The sequence below is a fragment of the Mesoplodon mirus genome (assembly GCF_964341445.2).
Source record: "Mesoplodon mirus genome assembly, chromosome: 4".
Taxonomy (NCBI): Eukaryota; Metazoa; Chordata; class Mammalia; order Artiodactyla; family Ziphiidae; genus Mesoplodon; species Mesoplodon mirus.
The window spans coordinates 3,394,646-3,414,627 of record NC_138979.1 but is presented as its reverse complement, the minus strand read 5'-3'; the positions used below and the strand labels follow the sequence as shown (position 1 = coordinate 3,414,627).

Genomic DNA, 19,982 nt, shown 5'->3' with positions numbered 1-19,982 from the left:
CAAGCCAATTTCAAGCTAAGACCAGACATTCCACAGTTTTACCCATAAAATTTAAAGTGTTGGGAGGTGCATGTTGTGAAAAGGTCAATTATAAAGCAAAATTCCTCGTCCTAAGACTGATAAACTTATGTGTTTAAACATTAAAGAGATGAGCAAACACAGAGAAACACATAATGATAATTTGGTTTTCTTTCAGGTGTGACAAAACTCAGAGCTAATTGTCAAAGTACAGAACTATAGGACTATAATCATTTGACGAAGTGCAGAATTACAGGGTTATCATCGCAAATTAGAGAAAGCAAGGAGAGAGAGACAAATGTTTAGTGTAAAGACTAAATAACATTTTTTAACGTGGCCATCAGTATTTCACTCCCATCAGAATAAAGTATCCTATCTTTATCCTCCAATTTTAAAACTCTGCACAAGTATCAGCTATATAAACAAAAAAAGGGATGCTTAGAAGAACAAAGGATGTTTTGGTGCATTTTTCACTCTCTGAATACTAAGCTGAGACCATAGTTCTCTTCACTTCGTGAATTGCAGAAGGAAGTCAACTATAGAAAGAAGCTGACAAAGTTCTAAACTAATGATGGTGACCTTTGTGCCAGGTTTTTGTTGACTCTGTCAGCACATTATTCCCTAGAAGTCAAGGAAGTAACAAAAGCAAAGGCGAAACATAATTTTAAGGTTTAACTGCTCAATAGTCTCAAACGTCTAATTTCCATCCTTCTATGCTGAAAACTGCACTTATCGGGGTTTCACTAAATGTCTGTCTACTCCTAACTCCCCATGTTCCAAGGAAATAAAGCACAGGACTCATCGTCTTGTGGCAGAGGGTCCTGTGTTTCAGTGGCAGCTCTGGCTGATACACAGTGACTGTATCTTCCAGATGTGACTGTGTTGGCGGGGGGAGGGAAATTATGTGTTACTCAGTACTTCAAACTTAAAGAATTCATTCATTTTCGTAGTGAAGAGCAAACTGTGAGGTAAAATACTGTAAACTTGGAACTGTAAATGTCTTTTTTTTGCTGGCATTTTGCCTAAAAGGGCAAACGATCTTTTACATTACTCTGGTAATGTAAGTCATCAAATTTTAACATTAAATAAAAGAGTAATGAACAGCATTCTTTTGTGTTCATTAACACTATTTTACTAATAACAAATACCTCGTTTAAATATTTTATATAAGGTGTAAGTTAGCCTGACAAATATTTGATAACAAGCATACCTGAATACATTATTCATGCAAGTTCAACATAACCATAGTAAAGGCAGAATACAAAATCTTTGGCTGCAGGCACCATAAATTATCACATGTCCCATTATTATTTAGTTAATTTGGAATGCACCTTCAGTAACAGTACAAAGACTTGCCCTTTGTCTTATAGAACTGACAAGTACGGGAGGGCTGATGCTTATATTATAGACGAAAATCTATTTTTGACACATTACTATAAAACTCACTCATCTTACACAACACAAGGTAATTTATAAGGCTCTGTGGAATACTCCTAAAATGTACTGCAAAGAAAAAAAAACTATAAACGTTAAACCAAAGAAAAAACCAAAATTTAATTAAAACTATATGATAGAAATATCTAATTTATGGTTGTATATACAGAATACAGTTATACTACTTTAAAGTACAGAATTTTGAGGAAATGTTTCAATAATCTGGAATTTATTTTTGAAGTTTACATTCTAAGACTGACTTATGGGACACAATAATTAAGTGCCTACTCTTATCATATATAAGATCTGGATTTAAGATTTGCACTTATTCTTTTGCTTCTTAAATCTGATTTGGATCCATTACAGAGGAATAGCCTTAAGTCTCAGGGAGTATGTACTTTTAGTCACCTAGAAGCAATTTCCTTGTTTACTATAATTCAATTTCATTTTGGCCTTTTTCAATCACAGTAATTACAAGAAAAATGTTTATTCTCTTGTTTGCTGTGACATGTTCACTCATCAATATTCATGATTCTCAAAATTATATCTGCTTATTTTTCTCTCTTTGCTTTTTGTCTTGTGGGCAATTCAATGTAGATCCTGGTAACTAATAATGAAACTCAGAACAGTTAGATCTGTATTTGTATAACTATGGTAAAAAAAACTTGATAGAAGTTTAAATTATCATTCAAATACTTATTTTGGGGATTATCTGTAGATTATACTTGTCATCCTTATGGATGGAAATCTGTATTACATGAATCTGTAAGCTTACACTGTATTTAAAGAATATAAACAGCTAACTTTTCATACAGTGTCCCACACGCCTGGGTACTTAAACATTTAAAGGGGGCAAGATAAAGAGTAGGAAACAGACTAAATTCAGGACTCACAGATGCAGAAACCAGTGACACAAAAGGCCTTGTTCAAGGACGACAGTATGCATGAAAAAGGCAAGAGTTACCTGTACCTCCCACTTCATCCGCCCGAGCTTCAGGCCCCAGGATTTCTTGTCCTTCCTTTCCTGCTAAAATCAAAGAACAAAGCATTAAAATAGATCCACCTCTCACCAACATTTTAACTTCTAGAAATCTGAAAAGGAAACTTTCAGATTATATTTGATTTGGAGTTTTTCCCTTTTATAAGTATAGTAATATCTCCTAGTAAGGAAAAGCTTTTTAAAGAAATTAAGCAGTTTTACAAAACGCAGATATTTTAGTGAAGCAAAATAAGTGAAGATGTATATGTAATTCTGAACGCGTACATGTCTTAGAATTATAAGCATACTAGGATTTTAGCATTTTTTTTTTAGGAGAGGAGCCCTACTTACAGGCAGTAGGATTCCTTTTTGCATCTCCTTCCCGAAGCACAAATTGCTATGTACTGGGCACTGTACTAGATGCCTTATCAACTCATTTCCTCTAATCTTCATAACTACCTTTTTATAAATTAAAAAAATCCCACCCAAACATGAGGCTTTAAGAGGTTAAACAACCTGTGTAAGGACACACGGTTCCCGGGTGGGGGAGGCGGAACTTGCGTGCACGTCTGAACGGCTCCAAAGCCTACTTGCTACTCTACCTTGGCTCCTCTCAAGAGATGGAGTCCTGGACCACCAGAAAGCAGGCTGGACCAAACTGCAGTGTGCCCAGAGCAAACACCTATGGACTATCCTTTTTCTTTCTCTGTATTTATTATTCTAACTACTGATAAGTAGTAATAAATGGTAACAGTGGTATAATAAACATTTTAGTTGTCTATTATCTGTCTCTGCTGCCTATGTATGCTTGTAATGAACTCATAAGATCAGAGTAAATATGCACATTATTTAGTCAAGCAGAAAGTATGCTTTATATATTTAGGTACATTTTATTCATTAAATAGTTTATTAAGAACCTGTGCACATACAAAAGATAAGTTAAAAACTGCTTTCAGAGTATATATCATAATTATGATCAGAAGACTTACAGTCATATTAAAACATTGTGCAGTTATCTGCACTCCAATCAATCCCATTGAATATGTCAGTCAAAAATCTTGATTTAGATTTCCCTTAAGCTTGATAATTGAATTGAGAAATAGAGCACTAATCAAGTAAAATCTGTGCTCACATTAAAGCATGTATTTCCTTAAGTGTCTTGGATTATCGGGTGGATTTATTCAGCGGATTTTCTATACTCATTAAGTTTTATGTTACTACTTAAAGATGATCATTATGTGAAAAATAGTTAAAATATGCACAAACCTCTCTAGATCAGCATAAAAAAACACTGTCTAAAGTGGATAATGATGACATTAACTTCTGCCGAAGAATTCTCATTTTGTATTTGCCATCAGCAAAATGACCATTTAAAAATCCCTGGTCAAGTGTTAACAATACTGTAGGATAAACACTAGAATTTGGTAAGTGTCTGAAAGTCTCTAATGTCTTTTTTTCCTCTTCCTCCAAAGCATCTACTTAAACTAAAATAAACAGTGTGCCAAGTGGGCAATTATATGGTAGTAATACAGGTACCTATTATTGCCTATGCGCATTCTCTATTTCTCCTCAAATGAAGATCAAAGCAGGCAGAGTTATGACTTGCTAAGGTGGAGGATAACACTGATATTAAAGTTTAGAGTGATATTTTGGACCTTATTAACTTTACTACTTACAGTTATTATTATAGCTAATTTAAACACTGTATGCAATTCAATTAAACTAGTCATTCCTTCTGCTGGAATAAAATCTAGGCTGCTTAGATGAGCATGCAGCATATGTCAGAATCTGGTCCCACACTCACTCACCACAATTTGAAACCCAGAAGTGTCCATTCTTTCCCTCACTACTGGGGCTGGAATTTTGGTTCAATAACTAAAACCATGTCAACTAATGAAAACAGAAATGGTGCTGATGCTGGGCTGTAAGGTGGGCACACTCCTCTCGCTGCAGACCGCTACCTGGGGCAGGCCCCCCCGCTCTGTCCAGGGACCAGCACAAGGGTGTCTTGGAACAGGGGCTGTTCTAAATATTTCTCAAGCGGCATTCTCCCTCATGTGTTCTGATCTTACTTCTAGTTTTAAGAAATATATGAGGGATAAAGTAGTTGAATCTACTTGTATATAAGACTTTCTCTCCTGTAAGACTTAATAATGTCAACACATTATGATTGACCCACCTAAATGCAACTTAGGAAAGAAAACTAGAATGCTTCTGAGGCTTTGGCTTTTAGTCTAAATTCCAAAGCAAATATATAAAGGAAAAACTCCTGAGTAACAAGACTTTAGCTTTTTAAATAATGGTAAAATATAGCTGCAATAAGTCATAAAATACTACTCAGCAACAAAAAGGAACAAACTACTGATACATACAACTTCAGTGCATCTCCAAGAAATTACGGAGAGTGAAAAAAGCCAATCCAAAAGGTTACATACTGTATGATTCCACTTACATAACATTATTGAAATGACAAAATTACAAAAAGGGAGAACAGCTTAGTGGTTACCAGGGGTTAAGGATGGGGTGGAGGGGAGGAGAGGGTTGGTTGTTTGAAGGCAAGTAGGGAGCCCTGTGGTGATGGAATGCTCTGTATCTCGCCTATGTCAACGTTAATATCCTGGTTATGATACTGCACTACAGTTTTAGAACATGCTACCATTGGGGGAAACTGGGTAAAAGGTACAAAGGCTCTCTGTATTATTTGTAAATCTAAAACTGAATTATTTGTGAATCTATAATTATTTCAAAATTGAAAGCTTAGTTTAAAAAAAGTCAAAGGCAAATAGCACACATTTAGATCAAAACAGACAGCACTTGCTCATTTTGCCAAAGGATGAAATTCCTAGCAAGTAAAAGTAAGAATGACAAATGCAATTGATTTTAATTAAAAATCCAGAAGCTTACTATCAATGGCAAGATAGAATAGTTCAAAGTACAGGACTGATTATTTAACACGTTCTAAATCCTAAACCTTGCATTTCTGAAATTCATACCAGGGTGTTTCTATAACCATTTCACGTGTTTCTGTGGGAACACTTTGTAGCAATGGCTAATAAGGCACAGTAAGTGGCTAAATGAATCAGATTTTCCTTTCCTGCTTTTGTCTCTTCCTTGATGACACACATCCACATATGCCACGCACATTTATACCTGCCTCTTCTCAAGCTGTTTTCTCTGCGAGAATGCTGTTACCCATTCATCTGAGTAACTTCTACTAATCTGATTCTTTAAAGATCAGTTCACATGTCTCTCATTTTGTAAGTCTTCCCTGACCCTGCTCTCTGCTATCCCCACCCTGCTGTTCCTATTACAGGAATACTATCCGAAAAGCAAACGCCGATAATATAGTATAGTATAGTATAGTATAGTATTAGTATTAGCATTAGTATTAGTATAGTATTCAAACTTTATTTAGGGGTGAAACATTTGTTTCATCATGTACTTTTTCAGAATCTTTCCAGACAGTGCCACCTTCCCTTCTAATATCGTTTAGGTTCTACATATGTATTAATATATTTTTGGTATAACTGCCCATCAATGTCACAGTAAATATAATTCACAACCTCCATGAATACCTGTTAACTTAGATAATGGTAAAAAAATATATACCTGGGGTCAGCTTTGGTTAAGATGGAGATAAACCACCTGTGTGTCCCACTGGATGCAGCTAAAGCAGCTGGGGGAATGCAGGCAGGGGCAGTGTGAAGCCTCTGGAAGGTGAACCACAGCAGGAAGGCAGGCAGGGGAGGAAGACTGGGCCACTGAGCTGGAAGTGACCCCTCCCACCCCGGCCTGGGTTCAGGGAGGCCCAAAAGCTGGACGTCAACACTGAGGCATGGAAGAGCATGCTAAGAAAGCCCTCTACTTTAGGCTCAGGGAGCAGGGAGGGGCTCAAAGAAGGGAGAAATATGCACTTTCCCCTCTTTTGTCTTGTGTCCCAGCCCCCAGGTCATTCCACGGTGGTGGGAGAGGCCATGGTGACAGCAGGGGCCTAAGGGTACCTAAAACTCCAAGGGAAAGGGACCTTCTCCTCCAGTCAGAGGCCCAGAGCCTGCAGAGGGTGCACAAATGTCCACTGAGTTCCTCCTCCCCGTCTTCTTGCGGCCCTTCTTCTCGCAGTCATAGTTGCAGGAAGTATGCATCAGGTGCGGCAACAAAGTCCCAGGCTTTTGTCAGAAGACTGAACAGGGGAGTCCCAAGGAACTGGAAATACTGAGGTGACCGTGGAGAGGGAGGGGCGTGGGAGAGAGACTGCACAAAGCTGTCTGTGAGCTCCAGGGTGCATTCCAAGCTTCTCACATGTGGATCTGACCACAGACTCTGAGAAATGAAGTGTGGGATAAGATTACTACTCATGTCCCAGACTGGCCACTGCATGGCACCGATCTGAAAAGCACTGCAAAGGCTTGAAAACTGAACTGATGTTGGAACCACAACCCACAGAAAGCTGCTTGGAACTTACAGCCTGATACACTGAATTGCCTGCTAAACCAAAAATACAAAAAATTCTCCACAGGATTTAAATAACAACAAGAGTCTCATAAGACAATACTCAAAATGTCCAGGATACAATCCAAAATTACCTGGCGTACAAAGAACCAGGAAAATCGCAGTGCCTGTGGGAAAAGGTGATCAAAAATGGCAACACTGAGATGACATAGATGCTGAAATTATAGGACAAAGACTGTAAGCCAGCTACTGTAAAGGTGTTCCAAGAAGTAAGGGTGAACACTCCTGACAAGAGTGGAAAGATAAAAGTCTCAGCAAACTCTCATCAGCAAATAGAAGATATAAAAAAGAATCAAAAGGAAACTTTAGAACTAAAATTACAGTGACAAAATGTAAAAAAAAAATCACTCGATAGGCTCAATAGCAAAATGGAGATGAAAGAGGAAAGATCAGTGAACTTGATGATAGAGCAATGAAAAAAAATTATCTAATCTGAAAAACAGAGTAAGTGATTAAAAAATAGAGCCTTGAGATGTGTAGGATAATAATAAAGTATCTTTCGTGTCACTTAAGTCCCAGAAAGAGAATGACACAGAAAAAAATATTAGAAAAAATAATGTCTAAAAACATTCCCAATTCAACAAAAGACACAAATTAATAGATTCAAGAGGTTAACTGAATCTCAAATAGGGTAAAGCCCCCCAAATCCAGGCCCAGATCATGAGTCAAACTCTGAAAACTAAAATTTAAAAAAATCTTGAAAAGAGAGAAAATGTAACATGACTATAAAGGGAAGAATGATTCAAAAGACAGCAAATTTATCATTAGAAATTAAGGATTCCATAAGGAAGTGGAACATTTTTAAAGTGCTAAAAGAAAGAAAAGCCTCTCAACCCTAAATTCTACATCCAGTGAAAATATACTTCAGAACTGGAGGTAAAATAAAGAGATTCTTAGATAAAAGAAATCTAGCAGAGTTTGTTGACAGGAGACTTCATCTAAAAGAACTGCTAGAAGGAGATCTTCACACAGAAGGGGAAATGATATTAGAGGGAAATTGAAATGTCAGGAATGAAGGAGAACATGAGAAATGACAACTACATATGATAACTACAACATAAAGGAAGGAAGGTAAAGGGACCCAGTGGGTGCAAGGTTTCTATATTTCACTTGGACTGGTAAAATACTGATTCTAAGTAGATTGTGAAAAGCATGTAACATTCGAATCTATAGAGCAAAGTAAGTCAGAAAGAGAAAAACAAATATTGTATATTAACTCATATATGGAATCTGAACAAATTGGTATAGATGGTCTTATTTATAAAGCAGAGATAGAGACACAGACGTAGAGAACAAATGTATGGATACCAAGGGGGAAAGGGGGGAAAGGGGGGAAAGGGGGGGCGGGTTTGGGATGAAGTGGGAGATTGGAATTGACATATATACACTACTGGTACTATATATAAAATAGATAACTAATGAGAACCTAGTGTGCAGCACAGGGGACTCTACTCAATGCTCTGTGGTGACCTAAATGAGAAGAAAATCCAAAAAAGAGGGGATATATGTATACATATAGGTGGTTCACTTTGCTGTACAGCATAAACTCACACAACATTGTAAAGCAACTATACTCCAATAAAAAAATTTTAAAAATAGAGCAGGGCTTCCCTGGTGGCGCAGTGGTTGAGAGTCCACCTGCCGATGCAGGGGACACGGGTTCGTGCCCCGGTCTGGGAGGATCCCACATGCTGTGGAGCGGCTGGGCCCGTGAGCCATGGCCGCTGGGCCTGTGCGTCCGGAGCCTGTGCTCCGCAACGGGAGAGGCCACAGCAGTGAGAGGCCCGCGTACCACACACACAAAAAATAGAGCAACTACTAAAAAAACAATCTATACAAAGAGATAGTCAAAAATGAAATAAATAAGTGAAAATGTAATACTAAAGCATATTCAAATGGTCCAAAAAAGACAGGAAAAGAAGAAACAGAAGAATGAAAAAACGGTAAACAAATAATATACAATTATAAACCTAAACCCAAACACCAAAAGTTACATTAAATATAAATGGTCTAAGCAAGCCAATTAAGGGACAGAGATTGTCAGAACAGATTTTAAAAAGCAAGCTCCATCTGTAGTTCTCTACAAATAAGTTATTTCAAATGTAGTGATACAGGTATGTTAAAAGTAAAAGGATGGAAAACGATATACCAGACAAACACTAATGAAAAGAAAGCTAGGGTGATTATTTTAATATCAAAGTAGGCTTTGGAGCTAAGAAAATTACCAGAGATATAGAGAAACATTATAATGATAAGAGGTCAATTCACCAAGAAGACATAACAATCTTAAATTTGTATGAATCTAGCAACAAAGCTTCAAAATAGGTGAATGAGAGAACAGAAAGCAGAGGCAAATCCATGATTATAACTGGAGACTTCAATAGTCCTCTCACATTAATTGACAGAACAAGCAGACAGAAAAAGTCAGCAAGGATATAAAGAACTAGGCAACATTAACAACTACCAGATCCAATTGACATTTATAAAACATTCAACCCAATCTCTTCCAATGCACATAGAACATTCATGAAGACAGATCACATCCAGGATCATACAACAAAACTTAACAAATTAAAAAATATATATAATACAAAGTATGTTCTCTTATCAAAATGAATATAAACTAGATATCAGTAGAAGAAAGAGGAGAAAATCTCTAAACACTTGGGAAATTAACACACTTCTAAAGAATCCATGGGTCAAATAGAAAAATGAAAAACAATGTATCAAAATTTGTGGAATGTACCTAAAACACTGTTTAAAGGGTAATTTAAATTATTAAATGCTTATGTTATAAAATAAGGACTCAAATCAAAATTCTATGCTTCCATGTTAGAAATGGGAAAAGAGGAGAAAAATAAACCCAGGGCAAACAGAAAGGAAGAAGTATTAAGATCAGAAATCAATAAAATTCAAAAAAGAATAACAGAGAAGAAAACAATAAAAGCTTCTTTGAAAAGATCAATAAAATTGACAAACCTTAAGCAAGACTGACAAAAAAAGAGGGAAGCCACAAATTTCTAATATCAGGAATGAAAAGGGGATATCACTGAAGAGCCAGAAGATATTAAAAGAGTTATAAGGGACCACTATGAGTCCAAGGAGTAAACATTAAGATATATATTTCTGACTCTTAAAGAAGAGCTTATTCATATTTTTAAAAAATGAAAGTATTAAACGAAGGTATTAAATTGCTATGGATTTCACATATAAGAATAATGTTAAAAATGTCATTTTTAATGTGCTAGAAATTAGATTGTTTTTGTAATTACTTACACCTGAAATGAAAAATTTTATATGTCCATTATGAAATCTGTGAGGCAGTACATAATCAGTTTACAAAATATAAATTTGGAGGATAGTAACCATACCTCTTAGGGTAGTTGTGAAGATTAAATCAATATAGTATATGCTTAGTACTGTACCAGGCACATAGTAAGTGCTATATAATTGTGAGCTAGTTTCCTGAAAGCAGTCCTGTAAGGTTAACATCTCTAACACACATGAATTTGAAAACTTTGAAGTGGACCATTTCCTCAAAAAACTAGAAACTACTACAAGTCATCCAAGATGAGATGGTTAACCTGAATATTCCTATAACTGTTCTAAAAATTGAATTTGGAGTTTAAAACCTTCCCCCCAAACAATATAAAATTCTAGGTCCAGATGGTTTTACTTTAAATTTTTCCAGACATTTAATGAATTGCATTTAATGAATTTAAATAATATTTTCAAGAAAATAGAAGAGAAAGGAAGACTTTTCTACTAATTTTATGAGGTCCACATTACCCTGATACCAAAATCAGGTAACAATATTGCAGAAAAAAAACCCACCTATAGACCAATATCTCTCATGTACACTGGCACAAAAATCTTCAACAAAAAATTACCAAGTCATATTCAGCAATATATGAAAACACAATGACTAAGAGGGGCTTTCCAGGGAATCAATCTAAGGCTGGTTCCATACTAGGAAGTCCAGTAATGCATTCTACTGTGTTAACAGGCTAAAGAAGCAAAACTGCACGATCATATCAACTGATGCAGAAAAAGCATTTGAAAAAATTTCACATCTATTCATGATGAAAACTCTCAGCAAACTAGAAATGAAAACTTACTCAGTTTGATAAAGAGCATCTACAACAAAGCTACAGTTAACATTATATTTAAAAGTAAAAGATCAAATACTTCCCCCTCTAAGATTGGGGAAAAGAAAAATGTCCACTCTCACCACTCCTGACATCTTTTAATAAAAAGAAATAAAAGTTATACAGATTAGAAAGGAAGAAAAACTGTCCCAATTTGAAGAGAAGACTGTCTACATAGAAATCTCAAGGAATCTACAAAAAATTTCTAGAACTAGCAAGTCTGCAGGATACAAGGGCAACACACAAAAATGAATCATATTGCTTGCTATATAAAAGCAATGAACAAATGGAAACTTAATTAAAAACAGAACATTCACAATAGTTTCTCCCTTCAAAAATGAAAGACATAGGTTTTAAGTCTCTCAAAACATGTTAATGACCTGCATTTTGAAACTACAAAACACTGATGCAAGAAATCAAACAATACCGATGTAGGACAAGAAAAAAAATCAACATACAAAAAATCAGCTGCATTTTTATATACTAACAGTGAACTGCCTGAAAGAGAAATAAAGGAAACAATCTCGTTTACAACAGTGTCAAAACCAATAAAATACTTAGGAATAAATTTAACCAAGGAGGTAATAAAAGATCTGTACACTAAAAACTGTAAAACACTGATGAAAGAAATTGAAGAAGACACAAATAAGTGGAAAGATATCTTCTGTTCATGAACTAGAAGAATTAATATTGTTAAAATGTCCATACTACCCAGAGCTGTCTGCAGATTCAATGCAATCCCTATCAAAATCCCAATGGCATTTTTTACAGAAATAGAAAAAAAAAATCCTAAAATTTATACAGAATCACAAAAGACCCTGAATAGCCAAAACAATCTTGAGAAATAAGAACAATGGTAGAGGCATCACACTTCCTGATTTCAAACCATACTACAAAACTATAGTAATAAAAACAGTATGGTACTGGCATTAAAAACACAGACTAATGGAAAAGAATCAAAGGCTCAGAAATAAACCCATGTGTATATGGTCAACTAATATTTGACAAGGGAGCCAAGAATACTCAATGGGCAAGAGGTGGTCTCTTCAATAAATGGTGTTGGGAAAACTGGACAGTCACACGTAAAAGTGAAACTGGACTCCTGTCTTGTATTACTCTCAAAGATTAACTAGAAATGGATTAAAGACTTCAATGTGAGACATGAAACCATAAAAATCCTGGAAGAAAACATAGGGAAAAAACTCCTTGACACGGGTCTTGGCAGTGATTTTCTAGATATGACACCAAAGCACAAGCAACAAAATAAAAAATAAACAAGTAGGAAGAAATACATCAAACTAAAAAAGCTTCTGCATAGCAAAAGAAATGATCCACAAAGTGAAAAGGCAACCTATGGGGTGGGAGAAAATATCTGCAAACCGTACATCTGAAAAGGGGCTAATATTCAAAATATACAAGGAACTTATACCACTTGACAGTAAAAAAACAAATAATGATTTAAAAATGGGCAAAGGACCCGAACAGAAATTTTTTTTCAAAGCAGATCTACAGATGGCCAAGAGGTACATGAAAAGGTGTTCAGTATCACTTACCATCAGCAAAATGCAAATCAAAACTACAATGAGGTACCACCACACATGGGTCAGAATGGCCATCATTCGAAAGTCTACAAATAATAAATGCTGGAGAGGGTGTGGAGAAAAGGGAACCCTTGTGTACTGTTGGGAATGTAAACTGGTGCAGCCACTATGAAAAACAGTATGGAGGTTCCTCAAGAAAATTAAAAATAGAACTACCACGTGATCCAGGAATCCTGCTTCTAGGTATATATCTGAAGGAAAGGAAATTACTGTCTCAAGAAATATCTGTACTCCCATGTTCACTGAAGCATTATTTACAATAGCCAAGACATGCAAACAAAGTGTACATCAACAGATGAATAAAGACAATGTGGTATGTATACACATACACACACACAATGAAATATTTAGCAGCAAAAAAGCAGCAAATCCAGCCCTATGCAGCAACATGGATGAAACTTGAGGGCGTTATGCTGAGTGAAATAAGTTAAAGGAAGACAAGTACTGCATGATCTCACTTATAGGCAGAATCTCAAAAACATAACTCACAGAAACAGAATGCAGATTGGCGGCTGCCCAGGGCTGGGGAAAATGGGAGATGGTGGTCAAAGGGTACAAACTCTCAGTTATGAGTAAGTTCTGGGAACCTAATGAATGGCATGATGAATGTAGTTAACAATACTGTATTACAGTTCGAAAGTAGATCTTAAATGTTCCCGCCATACACACAGTGGTAACTATGTGAGGTAATGGATGTGTTAACTAACCTTATTATGGCAATCATTTCATAATAAAGACATATATCAAGTCATATTGTACATCTTAATGTTACATAGCAAATATATCTCAATAAAGCTGGAAAAAATAAAGATAGGGACTCCTCAACATAATAAAGATGTTAGTTCTCTCAAAATTGATCTACAGATTTAACACAATTTAAATAAAAATACCAGCAGGATTTTTTAATATATATAAGACTATGCTAAAATTCACATGGAAAGGCAAAGAAACTATAATAGTCAAAACAATTTTTAAAAATAAAATTAAAGGTGGAGGAATGTCATTGCCTAATTTTAAGACTTAGGATGAAGTCACAGTAATCACATGATGTGGTGGTACTGGCAAAGGGACAGACCCACAGACCACCAGAACAGAGTCCAGAAACAGAGCCTCACAATATGGACATTAAGTTTTGACACAAGTGCAAATGCAATTCAACAGAGAAAGGACAGTCTTTTCAACAAACAATATCAGAACAAATGGACATCCATATCCAAAAAAATGAACCTCACCTCAACCTTGTCTCTTATAAAAAGTTAACTGAAAATGGATCATAGATCTGATAAAAAAGTGAAGGACACAAAGGAGAAAATTCCAGTAATCTTGGGGTAAGCAAAGAGTTCTTGGACATGACACCAAAACATGATCCATAAAAGGAAAAATTGTTAGAGGACCTCAATGAATCTAAAACTTTTGCTCTGTGAAAGGCTAGGATAAGAGAATGAAAAGCTACAGGCTGGGAGAAAATATTTACTACAACTAAAAGGAACACTCAAAACTTAAACTAAAACCCTGTTTATATAAATGCACAAAAGACATGAACAGACACTTCACTGAAGGGGATATCCAGATGGCAAACAAACACGTGAAAAGATGTTCAACTTCACTAGCCATTAGGGGAATGCACAGGAGAACGACACATTATAAAAACACACTTATTACAATGGCTGAAGTAAAAAATAACTGATAAAATCAAACAGTGGTGAGGATGTGGAGAAACTAGATCTTTCTGCATTACTGGTGGGATGGTACAGCCACTCTGGAAAACAGTTTGACATTTTCTTAAAACATTAAACATACACTTAACATTTTATTCAACTGTACCACTACAAGTTAGCCTTAGAGAAATGAAAACTGTTCACAAAACCCCACATATACACTGTTTACAGCTTTATTAATAATCCCCACAAACGGGAAACAGCTAAATGTCCTTCAATGGGTGAATGGATAAACTGTGGTGCATCCATATAATGGAATACTACTCATCAATGAAGTTACACTTGGAACAAGACGAATGAATCTCAAAGGCATGCAGCATGAAGGAAGCCAGACACAAAAGGTTTTATGCTGTGATTTCATCTATATGACCTCAAAAAACCAAAACCACAGTGACAGAGAAGAACCCGTGGCCGCCAGGGTTTGCAGTAGGAGGAAGGTGTGACTAAAAAGGGTACAGTGAGGAGTTCTTTGCTGATGGAACTGTCCTGGGGGGTCCTTGGTCCTACAACCAAAAGGAACTGATTCCGCCAACCTCCAAATGAGTGAGGAAATTGATCGTCTCCTAGGATCTCCAGAAAAATATGCAGCTCTGTCAACACTCAGATTTTAGCCCAGTGAGATCTGTCATGGGCTTATGACCAACAGCACTGTAAAACCATACATTTGTGTTGTTTAAGCCATTGAGTGTTCTGGTAATTTGTTATGGCAGCAACAGAAAACCAATCAAGTGGTTAAATAGTCTCAGAGCAAGGAGAAGAAAGAGGATAACAGCTATTTGCTGGCTAGCCAAGAAGAAGATTGGGATGTAGGGTTCAATATCAGATACCATAGGTCTGAAAACCAAGAATCGTCAAGGAATTACTAGGTCCTGGCCTTGCTGGAGGCCATGGGAACGTTTATAGTCTAGAGGGATATATTGGGTGGGCCAAAAGGTTCCTTCAGATTTTAAGTAAAAATAAAAGATACAGTTTTCATTTTCACCAAGAACTTTGTTCAACAACATATTCACCTTTTTGTTCCACTACCTTCTGCCATTTTTCAGGCAACTTCATAATTCCATCTTTCCAGAACGTTCTCTTGAGCAAAGAACTGTTCCAGGTGCCTTTTACGGTCTTCCAGGGAATTGAAATTTTTTCCATTAAGAGAATTTTGTGAAGACTGAAATAAACGGAAATCCGAAGGTGCAATGTTTGGTGAATCTAGTGGATGAATCAGAACTTCCCAGCCAAGCTGTAACAGTTTTTGCCTGGTAATCAAAGAAACACGTGGTCTTGCGTTATCCTCATGGAAGATTGTGCGTTTTCTGTTGACTAATTCTGGACACTTTTTGTTGAGTGCTGCTTTCAGGTCTAATTGGTAGCAGTATTTGTTGGAATTAATCATTCGGTTTTCTGGAAGGAGCTCAAAATAAAGGACTCCCTTCCAATCCCACCATACACACAACATCACCTTCTTTGGATGAAGACCGGTCTTTGGTGTGGTTGGTTGTGGTTCACTTCGCTTGCCCCATGATCTCTTCCGTTCCACACTGTTGTACAGAATCCACTTGCCATTGCCCGTCACAATTTGTTTTAAAAACGTAACGTTTTCATCATGTTTCAGTAGAGAATCACATGTGGAAATATGGTCAAGAAGGTTTTTTTTGCTTAACGTGGAATCCAAACATCAGAGCAATTCACATAACCAAGCTGGTGCAAATGATTTTCAACGCTTGATTTGGATATTTTGAGTATGTCGGCTATCTCCCGCGTGGTATAACGTTGACCGTTGTCAATTATTGTTTCCATTTGATCTCTATCAATTTCAACTGGTCTACCCTAGAGCACCGTCCAGCAAGAAATCTCCAGCACGAAACTTGGCAAACCACTTTTGACACGTTCGATCAGTCACAGCACCTTCTCCATATACTTACTGTACAAATCTTTTATTGCATTTCAGTTGCATATAATAAAGCATAAGATGCAGAAAATGTTGCTTTTTTTCTTCCACCTTCAATATTAAAATGGCTACACAAAAATTCACCAATTTTGGTAAGTTTTTTTAATGCACACTGATACGACAGCTGTCACGATACAATCTAACAAAATTGTTTTGAATGAAGTTAGACAACTATGCACCACTAGAACCCTCTTCTCGAAAAAACTGAACATTCTGGTCAACTCAGTGTAACATGCCTATGAGAAGGAGGGACTGAAGGCTTTTACATGTAAAATATAAAAATGAAGTGCAAACAGATATACGAAGGAAACATAAAACATAAAGATAGAAATTTAAAATAAAATTAAGGTTTGGAGGTCATTAAGTCAATTAGAAAGGGGAGCATGAAACAGAGAAGAGTTCAGCGCTGAAAGAAGCACCACAGAAGAGATCTCTATGGATGTATCCTATGATGAAATTACATCCTGTTCCTCTACACATGTATGTCATGTAATGATGTTATATTCAATGTATATATTTTTTCTTCTGTTGGTCTATGAGGAAAAGAAAATAGCATAGTTTTCAGTCAAATAGATTTGGATTTAAATCTTGGCTTTCCATATTTAATGTGTCATCTTAACAAGATACTTAACCTTTCTGAGGCTCAGCTTCCTTACTTGTAAAATGGAGCTAATACGCTATCTCACAGAGTTGTTATAAAAATTAAAGAAAATGATGTTTGGGAAAGCAGTCAGCAGCAGGCCTGTACAGGTGCATCCACTCGGTGTTACTTCTCTGTGCTGATGTGTGAAAGTTGGCTTTACAGCTGAATGTTCATTATTGTGCCAGCCTTCCCAGCCCTCCAGTGTTTTTCAGAAAAGACGCATATCTCTCAAAACCCAAACCAGACCTGAACACAAAAGCCCGAATGAAAGGTAGAATGAGCCTGACTCATCCTTGCCCCCAGAGTTCCAGGTATGGAGACCAGCTCTGGGATAAGGCTGCCGGCAACTTGGAGCAGATGAGGAGGACGGTGCCGGCCATGCCCGAGGCCTTCAGGGTGGGGACATCAGACATTCTATCAGACAGGCTAAGGCAGGGATGAAGTCCAGAGATCTGGCCAGAGATTCGACAGCATATGCACTCTGTAAGCTGAATTATTACTATGTTTCAGTGTTCCTCCTTTTGTTCTATTATTGTTTATTGAGAAAAATCTTTTTCAAAACTCCAACTTTTTTTTCAGATATACTAATGGAACTCAAAGAAAAGGGGGTTTTGCTTCATTTTGACCAGGATTAAAACAACCTTTTCGATTTAAAATAATTTTAGGCTTATAGAAAAGAAAGACAGCACCGAGTTCCTGTATACCTTTCAACCAGCTTCTTACATAATCGCCACACTATTATGAGGACCATTCTAATAACAGTAATGCCATACTATTAACTCACATACACATCTTATGTGACGTTTGCCAGTCTCCCCCCTAACGCCCTTTTCTTTTCTGGTTCAGAAATCAACTCTGGATCCCACGGTGCGTTCAGTTGTCATGTCTCCTCGTCTCCTCCAAAATTTGACAGTCCAGTCAGTCTCCGACAAGTCTTTTTGATGACCCTGACACTGACAATTTTGAAGAGTACTGGTCACTTATTTTGTAAGATGCCCTCAATTGGATTTCTCTGCTGTTTTCTAATGACTGGATTGAGGAAATACATTTTGAGCAAAACTGTCTCTGAAGCGATGTTAGTGCCTCTCACCAGCGGTGTGTGGTGTCAGCATGTCCTACTACTGGTGACAGTGACCTTGATCACCTGGTTAAGATGCCGTCAGGTTTCTTTATACTAGTTATTATGCCTTTCTTTATAACTGTCTGGTGGGGAAATACTTTGCGATTATGCAGATACACTTCTTTCTCATTTTACTTGCACCCACTAATTTTAGCATCCATTGATGGTTCTTGCCTGCAACAATTATTACCAAGGTGTTTGCCAAATGGCGATTTTCCATTCCCCTAATTACTTCTTAATTTACAACTGGAATTACACTGTAAGGAGGAGCTTTCCCTTCTCCCCCATGTATTAAGTATTTATATCAATATGGATGAATGGATATTTTATTTTATAGATTATAATCCAATACTATCATCATTATTTTGCTGCCGAAACTGTTCCAGATTGGGCCATGGGGAGCTCCTTCAAGGTAGCTCTTGTGTCCTTTGATATGCCTTCATAAATTTTTGTAGCACTTTTTTACTTATGTTCCAGGCTTACCTCATATCCCCCCCGCTCAGTTCTAGAATCAGCCATTTATGCGAGGAGCCTTGGTACAGTCATTCTATAGGAGATGGTGTGTGAATCCCAGATCTGCGCACTAGATACACTCACTGCTACTGGCTCTCATTGCTTCCATGCCTTCTCAGCAGACAGAGCTGGGAGATACACATACGTACCCTAACACCTGCGTATACCCATGTGTAATTTTGTATTTATGTTTATAGACATAAAGAACCATGAGTTCACTCTGGTACCTCTGATTCTAGCCGGACACCACAGGCTTTATTCTAGCCTCCTTTCTTCCCCTTGTTTGTAACTTCTTTCTGACAGTGAGAAATCTGGGTCTCATCATCCTCAACAAACTTATTTGTTCAATTCCAGTGTACACTTTACACATAAAATAGTTTCAAAATAATGCATACCTCTGTGAGTAGCATTTTTATTAACTAGAGGGAAAATGAGAGGGACTGGGGGGGCAGTGTGACACTTGTCTGAGTGTATCTTTCTGCACAGCACACCTTTACAGCCATGACAATGTCCCTGTTCCCCCCCACCACCAAAATAAATCGCTCAGCAGACAGAATAAAAAATGAAATACAAGCATCAACAAAGGAACCTAGCTGTATTACAAATGAATTACATCACACACTGAAGTGGGTGGGGAAGACAAGAAAGAACCTAAGTAACTTGGAAAGCAGTGCTCGGAACACGCGCAGTAGAGCTGATGACAAAGGAGCTGCACACACTGCTCTCCAGGCAGCTCGTGTGTTTGGCTGGGGTTTGCAGGAGGGCAGAGGGTACGGCTGAGGCTCACACTGTGGGCACAGCCCAGGTTCCTCCGCCAGGGCTGTCTCTTAACACTTAGGCATTTAGAGGCACTTAAATATTACTGTTGCATATTAGCGCAAACGGAGTGGGATCCCCTTACAAGTAGAGCTAAAAAATACCTCTGTGGTCATCTGGCCCAGTCTTTTCATTTTACAGACGCAAAAGAGGCGCTCAAGAGGCACAGCAGTACAGTGAAGACATGGAGCTGCGTGGTGAGCTTTGTCCACATCACACACCGTCCTTGGTTGAAAAGCTTCCAAAGAGTAGGTAAGGCCGAATCTGAGACGTGAGGATAATTTGGCTCGATAATGAGTTATATAGCGATTGATGCACTGTTTGCAGATTACTTATACTATTTTATTATAACTTGTATTCAAGAAAGGCTTATTGCTATGGACTGTAAGATCAGAATTTTAGATGTTTTTATTTTAGAGAAGTTTTCACTGACTTGGCATTTTTGTAAACACGTATATTTCTAAAGAGTTTAAAAAACTTCAAGTAGAAAAATGGTTAAGTCACTGTTACTTGGGATCACTGTTTAAACATTTAAGCATTTTAA

The 19,982-nt window shown here is 37.1% G+C and overlaps 1 protein-coding gene across 1 annotated transcript in view; it reads right to left on the bottom strand.

Annotated features, from left to right (window-relative positions):
- ZEB1 (zinc finger E-box binding homeobox 1) overlaps window positions 1-19,982 on the bottom strand; it is a 202,061-nt gene that overhangs the window by 51,522 nt on the left and 130,557 nt on the right. Inside the window, exon 3 of the mRNA XM_082619971.1 lies at window positions 2,417-2,479. Coding sequence (XP_082476097.1) covers window positions 2,417-2,479 — 63 coding nt within the window. The remainder of the gene's footprint in view (window positions 1-2,416; window positions 2,480-19,982) is intronic.